The sequence below is a fragment of the Photinus pyralis genome, unplaced genomic scaffold (genome assembly GCF_008802855.1).
Source record: "Photinus pyralis isolate 1611_PpyrPB1 unplaced genomic scaffold, Ppyr1.3 Ppyr1.4_LG3b, whole genome shotgun sequence".
In the NCBI taxonomy this organism is placed as follows: domain Eukaryota; kingdom Metazoa; phylum Arthropoda; class Insecta; order Coleoptera; family Lampyridae; genus Photinus; species Photinus pyralis.
Window position 1 is genome coordinate 6382111 of NW_022170510.1, and position 14070 is coordinate 6396180.

A 14070-nucleotide genomic window follows, 5' to 3' on the forward strand; every position below is an offset into this window, starting at 1 on the left:
TATATACTTATATATTCAATATATTTCAATTTCAATCTAAAATTCTTGTGCATATCCTTTGACAGTATTACGAGCATGTTACGACGCTTATTATTCAGAGCTTATGCGAGCGAGTGGAGCAAGTGAGCCGAGTGAGTAAGAGTTATTTGTATTTTACACATGGCGTTATACGATTTTATGAAAGATTTGGACAAAACTTCGGTCCAGTGTATTACAGTTCCACTAAGTCTTATGGCCATTTCTTTCTAAAATTACGATCGCGCTCTTTTGATTGAAAATCCAAGGATAACCGAAAGAAATGTATAGAAAATAATTTGTTGAATAAAATTTCCCACAAAAAAAAACTTGCGAACGGCATATGTGCAGCTTCATCCGTTTGGGGCACTACCTATAAGCATCCAAAAAAATTCCAGTTATCAACACAAAAATACACCCACTCGTTGAACTTGTATGTCTCTTCTACGCTACTATACGAACAAGAGAGACGTCTAGAGCAATATATTTAGATGATTTCTAGATCTTTAAATTCAAGTCCAACACAGGTAATGACTTGTAACATACTAAAAAGGCTCTGAAAACCATCATGATCATAGAAGCCTTGAAATAATATGAAAAACAATGAAACGCTGTACGGCATTTAATCTTCACGAAGACCTCTTGCACTCTTAGCAGGCTCTGGAAAACAATCAAGGCGTTTCATAACCTTGCAGCGCAGAGCATTATTTGCTTTCTTAGGGCTATTCGGGATCTTTCTAGAGCTTTTCACGGGCATGCTATAACGCTAGTTGCTTTACTTAGTAAATTTCCAGGCAGATCTTGCAAGCTCGTGTTTGTACATCTGTAACTTATTAAGAAATAACTTATTTGGCCCTTCTACGCTCCCGTAAAAAGGAGTTCACCGTTACTCCTTCAAAGGATTAAATTGTGACACGCGTGTACTTAGGAAGACCAAGTATCTCTAAGGAACTGCTATCATCACAAAAGTTAACTTTATTGAATCTTTTAGGATCAGACGGGATCAGATGAGTGGGTTAGAATTTGACAAATGGTTAAAGTTAAGTGTGTCTAGTTCTAGTTCTGCAATTGGTGGGACGTTTTTGATGCATTCAGTTCGTTTCAGTAATTGAAGCAAATAGAACGTGACGTGCTAAACTTTTCGAAAAAGCGAGCTCTTGAAGCACCCATTGCGCACGCGCAGAATAGGAATTTAAGGGTAATTAAAGAGGGAGGATTTCGTAGTGGTGGATTTCACAACTTCTTAAGCCGCTTTAACCATGCAGGTATGGTAACTGCAGAGATTGTTCTAGTGTCTCTGGTGGTTCGGTGGTCAATTGAAATGAATCTAATTCCTACCAGAACCTTTAGTTAAGAGAGTTCAAAAATAAATCCATCGCGAAGTTAGATAAATTTGGCTGCAGATGCTAAACACGTTTCAAATGCGAATATCTCCGAAACGAATCAATAGAATTTAAAAAGCAAAGCAGATTAGTAATCACGATTAAATTGGCTTTCAAATAATGTGCCATTTGCCGTAGGATTCCATTTAAAATTTTAGGGGTTAAGCTCCCTACGTAGAGGGGTGAAGACTTGGGTTCGTGATTTGTATTCCAAAAGTTGTCCCCCTCGAATACAAAATTCACGTGTTCGAGGATTTTTCGAAATTTCTAAATTTAATACCCTAAAAGCCCTCTGTATACTTCTCGTTGGGCCACTCTGTATAAACAGAATAAGTGAAAATGTGCAAATGTAGACTAGTTGATTATATTTCTCAAAAAGTCAACACTTTTTCGATGTACCTAGTTCAAACTCGGTCAGCAATTAGTTCACTGTTTCATGATATGACTGGCCTAGTTTGGGACAGTAAAGTTTCACTTCTTCAATCGAATAATCTTCATCACTGTCTAGCAATCCAGAATTCAAACTTCTTTAATTTAATATCCATAACCATTTAGTGCTCCATTACTCCTATGAAGCCCTAAACTGTAGCCTATATTGTGCTGTATGTATAATTAATCCGTCACTGTGTACGCGCACAAAAATAACGACGTTTAATTACTATACTAGGCCAATTTCGATACCATAGAGAGCAGTCATTAAAGATCCTTCATTGCACACAGTTCCAGTTCAAAGCTGATGCATAAGCATGCGACTAGAATATAAGTGGAAGGTATCTGTACTAATTGGGAACCTACTTAAATTCCCGTTTTCAGTATATTTAACGTTACGAAACACTTGATGCAGTTTCTCAATAAGCATGGATGAATGAATGTTTGATTATTGAAAATTGTCTGATTCACAGCAACGTTTTGAACTCAGATCAGTACAGGGGTACAAGGAAACAGAAACTCTATTAGTTTGCAAATTCATTGGGTAACCATACGAACTATTTGCTATACACCATACTTATAATAATCATGGAGTTTATCTTAAATGCAATCGTTTTAACGATTGGTTAAACTAAATTCGGAATTACTTAGATGTTGTTCGCCAGTCATTATCTTTAATTGTATGGAATTTAAATCAGAAAATGAACGCAGCACTAAGATACTAATAACAGATGCAATAAATGCTATACAAATATACAATATACAACTAGTTCGGTTTCAACTGCCGCTATTTCTAGTTCGGAACTATACATTTGCTAAACTTGTGCATGACAGGATGTAGATGTAGTGACGCACATATCGTGTCCCTTGCATAGAAAATTCAATAACAATATTGTTTGCCATTCACAATATTCATCAGACGAATTGGCAGCCATTACCCCATTATTATTCGAGGTATCGCATGTTTCATTTAGGGGGATTGGAATGAAAAGGTGGCTTTCGATATTCACGTATACAGTATCATAAATAATAATATCAAGCGCGTCTTACATGGTTGATCATCCAACAACCCCTAGAACAAACCTCTTTCTTCGTTTACTGCATCTATTATCGCTTTTATTTAACCTTATTTAAACAATATTAATAATAATAATAATAATAAAGTCTTTTATTAAATCATGCCACACACACAATTTAACAGGGCGAAGTTCAGATGTTGGGCTACTCACGGCGACCCAATTCTGCTCTTACACTTAACCCTACTACAATGAAAAGAAATCAAAATCTAATTGGGAATTGTACAGAAAAATAACGAATTACTTTGTAATGGGAAAAAAATAAGTACATAAATAACTTTATGAAAAACAAAATGTATGAAAAAAATATAATAATAAAAATAAATAACTTACAGTCACATGGGTTATAAAATTTAACTCAAATCAAACGTTTGCCTAGCAAAAACAATGTTATGAAGTACCTTCTTAAATTTCCCGACGGGTATGTTTTTTAAACTATTGCTTAAAGCATTATATTTTTTAGAAATATTGTATGAAAATGATCGTTCATATAATGCCGTTTTATGAATTGGTGGTATAATTAAGTTAATGAATCTAGGGTTGTTACTAAATTGAATTTTGTTATATAAATAAAGAGGTTCATTTATTGTTACCACACTATGGTAAAATTTCAATAACAACACGAAATAAAGAGCTGACTCTGAACCATAAGACACTTGTTTTGAGGCCAGACATTCGGAAACCAACCTAGAAGTAATTTAACAGTGACTGCATGGCTACACTGCTGTCTCTGGGGATTCTGACAGTGTTGTGCTTTATGTTATGCATAAGAACGTTTCTTGCACTAAGCGTTAGTCCTCTCAACCCTGATTGGAATACAGTTGGAAGTTCGCCTAGTTGTTGGCTGATATGAAAATTCAATTCTTTGGTAGCAAATCCTTCCATTGTTTTAGATTCATTCGTAAAGGAGAATATGTCTGGTTGGGCTTCCGCATCCTCATCAAGAACGATGCGATAGTTCTTCCCTAATATGAATTGAGGAGCGAGTGAGTCCGATTGCCCTTCTAGGATTGGTAATCGCTTAATCGCCTCGTCTAGAATTTGAGAGTGTCCCACCTCAACTATTTGACAATCTCTTATTTTTTAGATGCAAGGATGCCATAGTGGCCTGATCTCTCACCTGGGGTGGCAGACCGAGAAGGGCCTCCATACCGGCTGTGGGAGTTGTTCGCATCGCGTCCGTGCAAGCAAGGCACGCAAATTCAGCCGTGTACAGCCACAGGGCAGGTTTCAGGGATGCTCCTCACAGTCTGCCAATTGCGCGGCGCCATTGCCAGAAGGTCCTATTAGCTTTTTCGGCTTTGAGCTGGATATATTTGTTCAAATTATCAAGCGTGATTCATAGATATTATTGCACTGACTTTGACAATTGGAGATATTTTTGGAACAGCATAGGAGTTCGAAGACCAGAGGGTCGGAATTTCATATTGTCATATTAACGATATTGTCATGATCATACAGAGAAACGGTTTTTATTTGTTTCAGCGAAAACCGTGCAGGGGATGAACAAAACAAAGGGATCAAATTTGCTTAGAAATGATTGGGGATTTCAAGAATAATTTTTATTTTCAGAGAAATCAGTGGCGTACCATCAATGTGCCAAAATCGGCATGTGAAATTCCGTACGAACGCCACTGGTGGAAATTAAAAAATGTGGTACATACATGCCAAATTTAATTAAAATATCTAAAGTGGTATTACAGATATTAATAATAATTGATTTATTTTTGAAAACTTTACCACCCTGTATCTCAAAAATTAAGATGTTTAAGACATACGTTCATATGAAGTTTTCTTTTTAAAATGAACCCAAAAATCGACTCCTTAAATATTGACATTCAATTATGAAACATCCTGTATATTCTCACTAGTTAGATGACAATAACATCTATAGTGCCAATTGCAGGAGAGCTACCTTTTGTTAGATTTTTGGTTTAGGCGTGATATTAGGGAGGTGGATTCTATAGAGCTGCTAAAACTCCTCCATGCTCTTAATCGGCTATAGCTTCGCTTTTTTTACTTTATTAAACAGTTTAACCAACTGAGTTTTCTACTTCCGAGCGCCCTGCACCACTAGGGATGGTTATAGGCCGATTTGGTAGTTCTCAGAGGACAAAAGAAAAGATCTACTTTGTACTGTAAGTCGCCAGGACCCAAGGGGCATCCTCCGAAAGGATACAGACCAGTATTTTATTAGCAAAGTTTTAAATTATCGATCTCAGGAGTAATCTACCTTAAAATAGACCAGAGCCTGCACATCTACACTATTAGCAAAACATGTTGAGTGAAAATTTGAAGTCTAACTATTGTAATTGTCATACAGCCAGCCAGCCAGCCATAATGATATAATCGTAAAAAATATATAAATTTATAACTCGGGGCCTGTCCATAATGAGTTGTTTATTGTTTTTCTCCCAGTGTTCTGCCAGCTTATTACTGGGACATAATCTCCTGGATGATATACTGATGCTATTGCTACCTAAGTCACACAGACGGCTGTTGATGCGACCTGAAAACGGCTGCACCTAGGAAGTGGCACTTATACGATACGATACCCTTTCACAGGGCCATTTATGAACCGAATTGCATGAAATTCAAACTGGACATAGCCAGTACCACATCAAATGTAATGTCACTGCTTTGGTATTTTAATTTTAAACTTTTCCTCCACTTCCATATCCTTTACGTTCTTAAATGCTTTACAGAATGTTCCATTGTTGAGCGCATTAAGATCCATTTTTTAACTGTTTGGAAAGCACTATCGGACTGAATGAAAAAACGTCCTGCAGCTCACCTTATATTTCCAAAGTGTGACCTTGAAATCTACAGTAATAGATTTCTGCACGGAGATAGAATTGTTAGCCCGGACGCAAACCTCGAAAGCAACTTAGTGTGATTTCGACCCATACATTATCGAGAGTAGCTTTACTAGTTTTACAAACCCCAGTCCAGAACCGTACAAGCAAAACATTCGAACCCACGCAGCACAGATACAAACCTAGTTACTTGAAGGCCCCCCGATCAAATTATCCTATCCCGGAAGTAAACCACCACGATCAAATTGCCTTAAACGACCTTGAAACTTCACCGTAACCTGACAACAAACCTCCGACCCAAATAGCTCGGACGCAAACCCCAAGAACCCTCGACTCTGGCACAAACCAAATTACTTTACCTCGAACGCAAACCTCCGATACTTTATCTCGACCCCCTTGACGTTACCACAGGCGCAAACCTCGCTAGCGCAGTTCAGAACAACTCAATCCTAATGACTTTTCTAGGGGGATTTTAGTGTGATTTAGAATCACCCGTACACTACCATCGACAAGAACCCTCAGGCGCAAACCGAATTACTTTAGCTCGGACGCAAACTTCCGATACTTTATCTCGAGCACAAACCTCGACCCCCTTGACGTTAGCACAGGCGCAAACCCCGCTACCACAGTTCAGAACCACTCAATTCTAGTGACTTTTCTAGGGGGATTTTTCATCTAGTGAGATTTAGAATCGGCCGTACACTACCATCGACAACACAACCCTCAGGCACAAACCGACTTACTTTAGCTCTGACTTTGAGAACGCGTTAGCTTAGACCCACTTTAGTTCAGGACACAACCCGCGTTCAACTCTTAGCTCGGACACAAACCTCCGATACTTTAGCTCAGACGCAAACCTCGATCCCTTGACCTTAGCACTGACGCAAACCTCGCCAGCAGAGTTACAACCCTAGTTACTTTTCTAGTGACTTTTTGATTTAGAATCGACCCCTATATCACTAGCAGACTTTCAAACCTCTCTAGTGACGCAGAGTTTCAAACCTAGTTACTTTTCTAGTGACTGTTAGCAGAGTTTCAAACCTCTCGTGACCTTCTAGTGACTTTGAGCAGAGTTTCAAACCTAGTTACTTTTCTAGTGACTGTTAGCAGAGTTTCAAACCTCTCGTGACCTTCTAGTGACTTTGAGCAGAGTTTCAAACCTAGTTACTTTTCTAGTGACTTTTTTCACATCTAGTGACTTTTCTAGTAACTTTTGAGTTAGAATCGGCCTTATATCACTACTCTTATGATTATCTGTCGTCAGAGCTTAACTTGTGCAAGTTCTGTGTTACTATATTAAAATGATGTCTTTATCCAGGAACACGTCTCGCCAGGGTGCGGGCCTCCGCTAACAATTCGACGAGAACCAAGATGCCGCGGGCGGAATCCATTGAACCTAATGTGACCTTCGGTTCTCAAGATGTCTGCAATGAAATAGATCTGTAATTCGGCTTCCAGGCTTCTGAACAATGCCATGAACTGTCCTGAATTACTTGCTAACGCTACAATTAGAGTGCCAGCATATTTCTTTCGTAACAATGGTACCTTTTACTACCCGCAACAAACATATTGTATACCTTTAATAAACAGTTACAAAATTGTTCATAATTTCAATTCAAGAGTAGACATACAGAACTGCAAATTGTTAGAATTATTAGATTTAGATAATGTGCGAATATTATTTAAATCTTGAGGAAGTTCCCAGTAGTACTTAATTATCAGTTTGTTTTCAACATAAATTTTTTTTCACATGCAATTTGGCACACTGCACAATAGTGATTTTTTGTGTTCTGTAATTGGATGTAAATATTTCAGAAATTAAAACTATTAAAATATTTGCAAAATTTTATTTTATTCGATGAGCACATCATTTTTCATAAGCAGTGCGTAAGAGCACAAAATGAGCACGCCAAATTAACACATTTACTTATTTTCACTGGCACTATCGAAACCGAAACGGAATAATAGAGTATTCCTTTTGACCAATGCAATTTGGTCTTTGACATTACAAATTCTGACGTCTGAATTTACCGTACCGTAGCTGAATGAGTATTAAAGGTAGAATGGAATGCCTAAAAAGACCAATACTTTGGAAGATTGCCTATAAGGGATGAGAATTAATAGTTCAATGACCGTTCGTCTGCTCCATGCCAGTCAGAGTATTCAAATTTTGTTTCTTGACGAAGCCTTAGTCATTGGACAATTAGCATTAGCACACATTATCTACTCGTAAATCCACTTTAAATGAGAGTGGCGACTAAAAATATTCGACTTTAAAATTACGAGATAGCCTTTACATTCAATTGGCAAAAATTCAAGCAGTAGAATTGACGGTGAAAATTACGAATGCATATTTAACATTAGTTTCACATAAAGGATTGTTTAGCAGAATATAATGTCATTAAACTGATGGGAACTTATTTATAATGGAGAATGGCATTAATTAAGTATGTGGCCTCATCACCTTGCCAAAATGTTGCATCCTCTCCATTCCAGTTTAAAGTAAAGTTTTAAAGGCGATGGTCCTTTGTCTACGATTTGTTAAGGTAAGGAGCGGGTTGAGTTCTCTAAGACTGAAAGTCAGTGATACCTTGTCACTTTCAATTTTAGGGGTAGTGGGTGGTTACGTCGGATTCTCGTCTGACAAGGGTTACTTTCGTGCAGTATTTATTACTTATTAGTCATACCGCGAACACAGTGTGTACTGCGAGCATAATATATGCGTTATTAACCGCGCTTATTATTCATTGCACACGAAAATGGGAGATTGTCTGCGATTATAACGTGGCCGTTAATTGAGGCCGCCTAAAATTATTTGTTAGGTGTAATGTAACGTGTAAATGAGTAAAAATGTGATGGGGATTCCTTCTAATTTATGCATATTTAAAAGTCTCCTTATACGTGGTTATTAATTAAGATATTTAAATGAGAATTCTATAAAGTACAATGAACGTTTGGAGCTGCTCTAGTTATCGACATGAGAGGGAGATTCGCTTAGAGAAATTATAATAGAATGTTAATCCTTCATGAACGTCAAGTTCGTTTGCACTTCCTGAAGGTTTAACTTTTATTGATTTGCTGAAACCAAACTGAAGATTAGCTTGCTATTGGAATCCGCGCAGACCAACAGGAAAATCTCCTACTAGTCTAGCGGCAGACACGTCCTATTTCCATCCACTGTACGACAATCAGCTGTGCGGGTGCGAGTGGGGTGTCTCCCCTAAGAGGGGTAAGGGGCAACCGGTTACTGCATAGCGCACCACGAGCCGGCATTCGCGATACGTCGGGCTTCCGGTTCGCTCCGGAGCTACCGTGACCTCTTCCGGGTCGTCTGAAGAAGTTAATATTTTTAGGGGCTGTGAAGAAGTACAGGGTCTGGGATGGAGGCTGTGAACGGCGTGTCCGAGCTTGATAAGGGCGGTCCGCCTGCTCCTAGTCCTTTAACGGGTTGCTACCTACTCATCGTCGTCGGGGAACCGCACTCCAAAGACCACAAAGATATCATCTTGAGGAGAATCGCAAAAGGTAGGCGACGATTTCACTTATTATCACAATTAAACGGCACCTTTGCACGATTTGAGATAGGCGGGGATGACGAGCGAAATATCGATTGCCTTTGAATATGTCAAAAAATTTAATGGTGTCCCGAAAAATTTAGTTTTCCAATACACATAAAGGAAATTCCCGTCTAAATTTAAGTGCAGTTTTGTCTCCCTCGATAATTTCTCGTCTATTTCTGTAACGCAATCCCGTCAATGTGGCAGCAGTTGCAGTAATCCATTACAAGTTTTTTGTGGAAGAGTAATTACTAAAAACGAGATAACCTCGGTTTTTACTTGGTTAGTCACGAAAAATGTACATTTCGTTTAAATTCAACTTTTTACCTAAACAATTACGCACGGAAATCGAACTCATGGTGCACTTATTAGTGCATCTGTTTCTATTCGTCTCGAATTTTCTGAATAATTTAGCATATAATCGAGAGAACGCTGCATGCATATTTAAGCTGTAAGTAGAGCATAAATTGACTGTTGTAATTAAATAACACGAGAATCTGTCAAAGACATTATATTCTATTAATTACCTACAATTAAACGGCGTCTTTACTGATGGGAACTTGCATTGAAGTATGTCATATACACGCTGCAGACAGTGAAAGAGACGGTCTAATGAAAATCGCATTACTTTCAAATGTATGCGATTTTGCTCTGTATCAAATTGATTAAACCACATTTACCTCGAATTCATGGCAATTTTTCGTTACCGTTTGTTGATTTTGGCACGGTTACCGTTTTTTGCGCCAATTTTTAATTAACAGTTGCTTAACACTAATTGTTAAGTGAGAAATCAGGTTCTATTTTGTAACCTTTAACACGTAACCTGTAAACCTTATAAACTCGTAATTTAATTATTAAATCGATACGATGTTTGCTCACATCGCGCTTAATGAAACTGTTGTGTAAAAAATCAGAAAATTCCCTATCCGATCACATTCTGCAAACACTCTTGCTATACCCTCGTCTCGTGTACATATTGAAACATTATCACTGAACCCTTAAAAATAAGGATTGAGACACAAACAGCTTTCTATACACAGTTCACCCTATGTACATACATTGTGTAATTTCCACGAGATAGGTAGGGTGTGTTACCTAAATAAAATGGCAATTAACTGCCCTGCCTGAAACCTTTGACGTAGAACTGGATGAACTTTGATAACATTTCATTATAACTAGACCAATTTGCTTCTATTAGTTGCAGGAATAAATTGCGAATTTTAATTATTCTAAGCGGTGCATCTATTAATCGTTTTTATTAACGAGCTTTTGAGATTCGTTCGTGTATTTTTTTAATGTTCTCGTTCGCGCAAGAATTTTCGCTATTCTATAATAATAATAATAATAATAATATATAATTCCTATACAGGCTTATTCAATAAATTCTGTTTGAGAGACTCTTTTAGCATTTTTGAATTTATGGCTCATTGTTTCGAGAACAATATGGGTATGTGGAATTTATCCACCTATATTTCTCAGAGTAATGAAAATAAAATCACGATTTCTCGGAAAATAATTAGTGTGTCAAGTTTCTAGTGTTACTGCAACACATCCTTGCAATGACGATGTTCCCAAATTAATTTTTAAAATCATATTTTTATTTTGCGACACAGATTAAGTGGATTTTCCCGAATGACACTTCTTTGAAAACGTTTCATTTGCGCATTATTTCCCTTACACGTACACCCAAAGATAACTAAAAGCTCTTACGTTCAAAGCGTTTGGAAGGCTTCTAAAGTACCTTTTAAGGAAAAAGCACGTGTTAACACGACAATGGCAAAATGAGGCTTCCAACATGCAGTCTCTCGCTTTGCTAAATACGTGGAAGCGGTGATTTTCGATCCTTTTGTTATTCCGATGACGACGAAGAGCGCAGCAAGGGGGTTGTATTACAATTTATTAACAGAAACGAGCAATTATTGTTAATTTTCATGGGAATTGAAGGCCTATTGTGTGTCTGAAATGGGAAACTTGCAAATTCGGGCAGAGGGTAAGTGTGGTATTGATCCGAAACTCGCGCCGGCGATGTTGCTGCGCGTCAGGTCAGGGGGTGTTCACAAACCACCTTACGGTGGCGACCCCCATTTTTGCCATTACAGCTTTTCTTACCTTTTTTTTGCGAAAAGTAAACCGTATTACTGAATTTCGGTTTCTCTGCGGGCGAAAACTCTCTGTCGCCCTGAAATTTGGGCTTTTTTAATCATCCCATATAGGCACAAAAAGTAGGGAACTGGACTGCAGTGAATTTTAGTCACTTCACCTATTAACTCAAAAAAATGCTTTACTAACCTATTAGAATAATATTGAACAACACAGACATGCGATAAACATTATAACCTCATAACTCAGGCGAGAAAGTACTCGAGTTCAAGAGATGGCTATGGAAGTTTGCCAAAAGTTGTACTCTTGTAAGATGAGTTATAAGATGAGATGTATCGATAAATCTCAATTTTGCATGTCTGTCACACGCCCCATGCTGTTCAAGAAGGGAAAAACTTATAAAAGAAAACTTGTTTATAACTTTTCGCGTATTTCGACTGAAGTGAACGCTGTATTAAAACGGGAATACGCTGACGAGAAATTCATGGGTCAAGTAATTAAAGTTAAATTTGCGGGGTGTCTCGCACTTTGTGACCATTAAGGACGGTTTTTTGCTAATGAGACTTGGGAATTTAGCAAAATTTATTCAAGTTTGTAAATTGTCTGTTTTTTTTAGTTGTAATTTTCTAAACGTTGGAGGGGATTACCCAAGCTGTAATTAAAGAAAGCAATTAATATCGTGTAATTTATACTGTGATAATGTACGTGCCAGATGAATTTATGGTATGCCGTAAATTAGTTTTTTTTATTACTTATACTTATCTTGTCTCAATTCCCTGCAAGATGTAGGGAGAAGTTGTTTTTTGAAATTACTTATTTCTTTAAGTGGATGGTTTTTCATTGAATTCCCTATAGCCCGATCTTAACAAAGCACCATGAACAAAGACCCCAAAAAAACAATGCAAATCCGAAATGAAATTAAGCTCTCCCACTAAAATTATTTAAATCTGGGAGTAAATTTGATGATTGGAAGATACACCAAACCTGGCGATTTTTGAATTCTATCCGAAATTTTTAGTAAATGCAAATTTTGGAAACTGGCTTTAGATTTGCTTTTATTCCAGGCGCTTATTTATTAAATTTTATTCTTTCATAAATAAAAAAAGTTGGCAAATGGTCGAGATCTGAAAAGGGCACTGTAAATTTTGAATCGATTAGACCCAACTTTTCGTATTATATGGCTAAAGCTATTCCAATATTGATTTTGGCCTGCATTGCCAATTCACCAACTCCGATCCCAAAATTTGATATAGAATCCACCTGCAAAATTTCATCGTAAACGGACCATTCGTTTTCGAAAAATCATGCTATGGGCAGACGGACAGACAACGGCAAAATATGCAAACCTTGGAGATCTAGGACACATCGGCCACTGATAACAACGCTCACTGCCTGACTCTGGTCACCACGTCCACTTTTAAGTTTCATATTAATATCGTCCCCCACAGTTTGTCATTCGGGTCACAACGTCTCCTCGATCCATAAAGTTGCGCATAAATTAGTTTATACTATATTTGCACATCTATTTCATTTATGTTTTGATTTTTGAGATATCCGCAAACGTTTTCGTTAAATCAAAGCCGACTGAATATGAAAAGTGTCATAAATTTTTGCTTCATTTAACAATATTCACTTTATTGTGACGTAAATTTAATTACGTTTTGAAATGAATTGATTTATAACAGTTAAAATATTATTTATCACTCACATACACGCAATTTATAACAGCGAGAACTATTTATTAATTCCGCGTTAAAGTTGGAGCTGTGTTAAAACGCAATTCGATTTTATTATAATATAGCAAACGCCCCTCTTTCGCGAAAGTTCTCGAACGCTCCCGAGTGTTCCAGAAAGTTCTCGAACAAATGCGTCACATCCGGTTTCGTTTCTTATCCCATTCTAGATTATTCGCTACACTGCCACTCTCTTAAAACTGTATCATCTCACCCAGGCGACCGTTGTTTTATAACTCGACCTTGATGGTGCAACCCTATTTTTGATATCTGAAGTAGCATCTGGTAGAGGGAAAAAAGTGGCCATTATAATGCGGTCAATTTCGAAATATTTTTTAAATAACTTCAGTAAAAAATAAAAACGATTTTGCAAAGTTTCGTTTTTTTCCGGATATCTCCGAAAGTAGTCGGATTTTTGGCAGTTTCAAAACTGCATTTTGTTAAATATCAAAATGCGCAACTTTGCCAAATTTAATCTACCTATCTATTTCTCACAGTTCCCGAGATCCCCATGGTGGCCCTCCAATTTGAATCACCCTATATAGAGGTACCTCTCTTCCATTTTCCAATTTATAATCAGACGTACATCACTGTCACTTTCTTGAGCTGTTCGGATTTCTCGAAGTGCCCAATTATTTTGAGATATAGCCAATAGAAACGAAGGTATCGTTTCGTTGGTTAGCCACGCACAATATATCTTTGTTTCTATTGGTTTAATGATCTAGTGATTGTGAACCGCGCAATGATTGTAGAAGTATAAACCCACCATAAGAAACCTCTGCCATGTACTGGATGACAAGCAAGTTCTTTACGGTATTTGTCTCATGGGAAATTTCATGCTGTGTCGTAGCCATGAAAGCGATGACGTTTTAACCATCAAAAAGGCCTGCAAATTGTAAGATGTTTGGAATTTGGAATGTTGAGGAATGCTTGATGTAAAGAGCCGGGAATCCATACAGAAT

At 37.5% G+C, this 14070-nt stretch overlaps 1 protein-coding gene across 1 annotated transcript in view; it reads left to right on the forward strand.

The window, feature by feature from the left end:
* The first annotated feature begins 8971 nt into the window (after window positions 1-8971).
* LOC116166832 (microtubule-associated protein futsch) overlaps window positions 8972-14070 on the forward strand; it is a 155816-nt gene continuing 150717 nt past the window's right edge. The window contains exon 1 of the mRNA XM_031481988.1: window positions 8972-9243. Within this exon, the coding sequence (XP_031337848.1) occupies window positions 9099-9243 (145 nt within the window). The 5' untranslated portion in view covers window positions 8972-9098. The remainder of the gene's footprint in view (window positions 9244-14070) is intronic.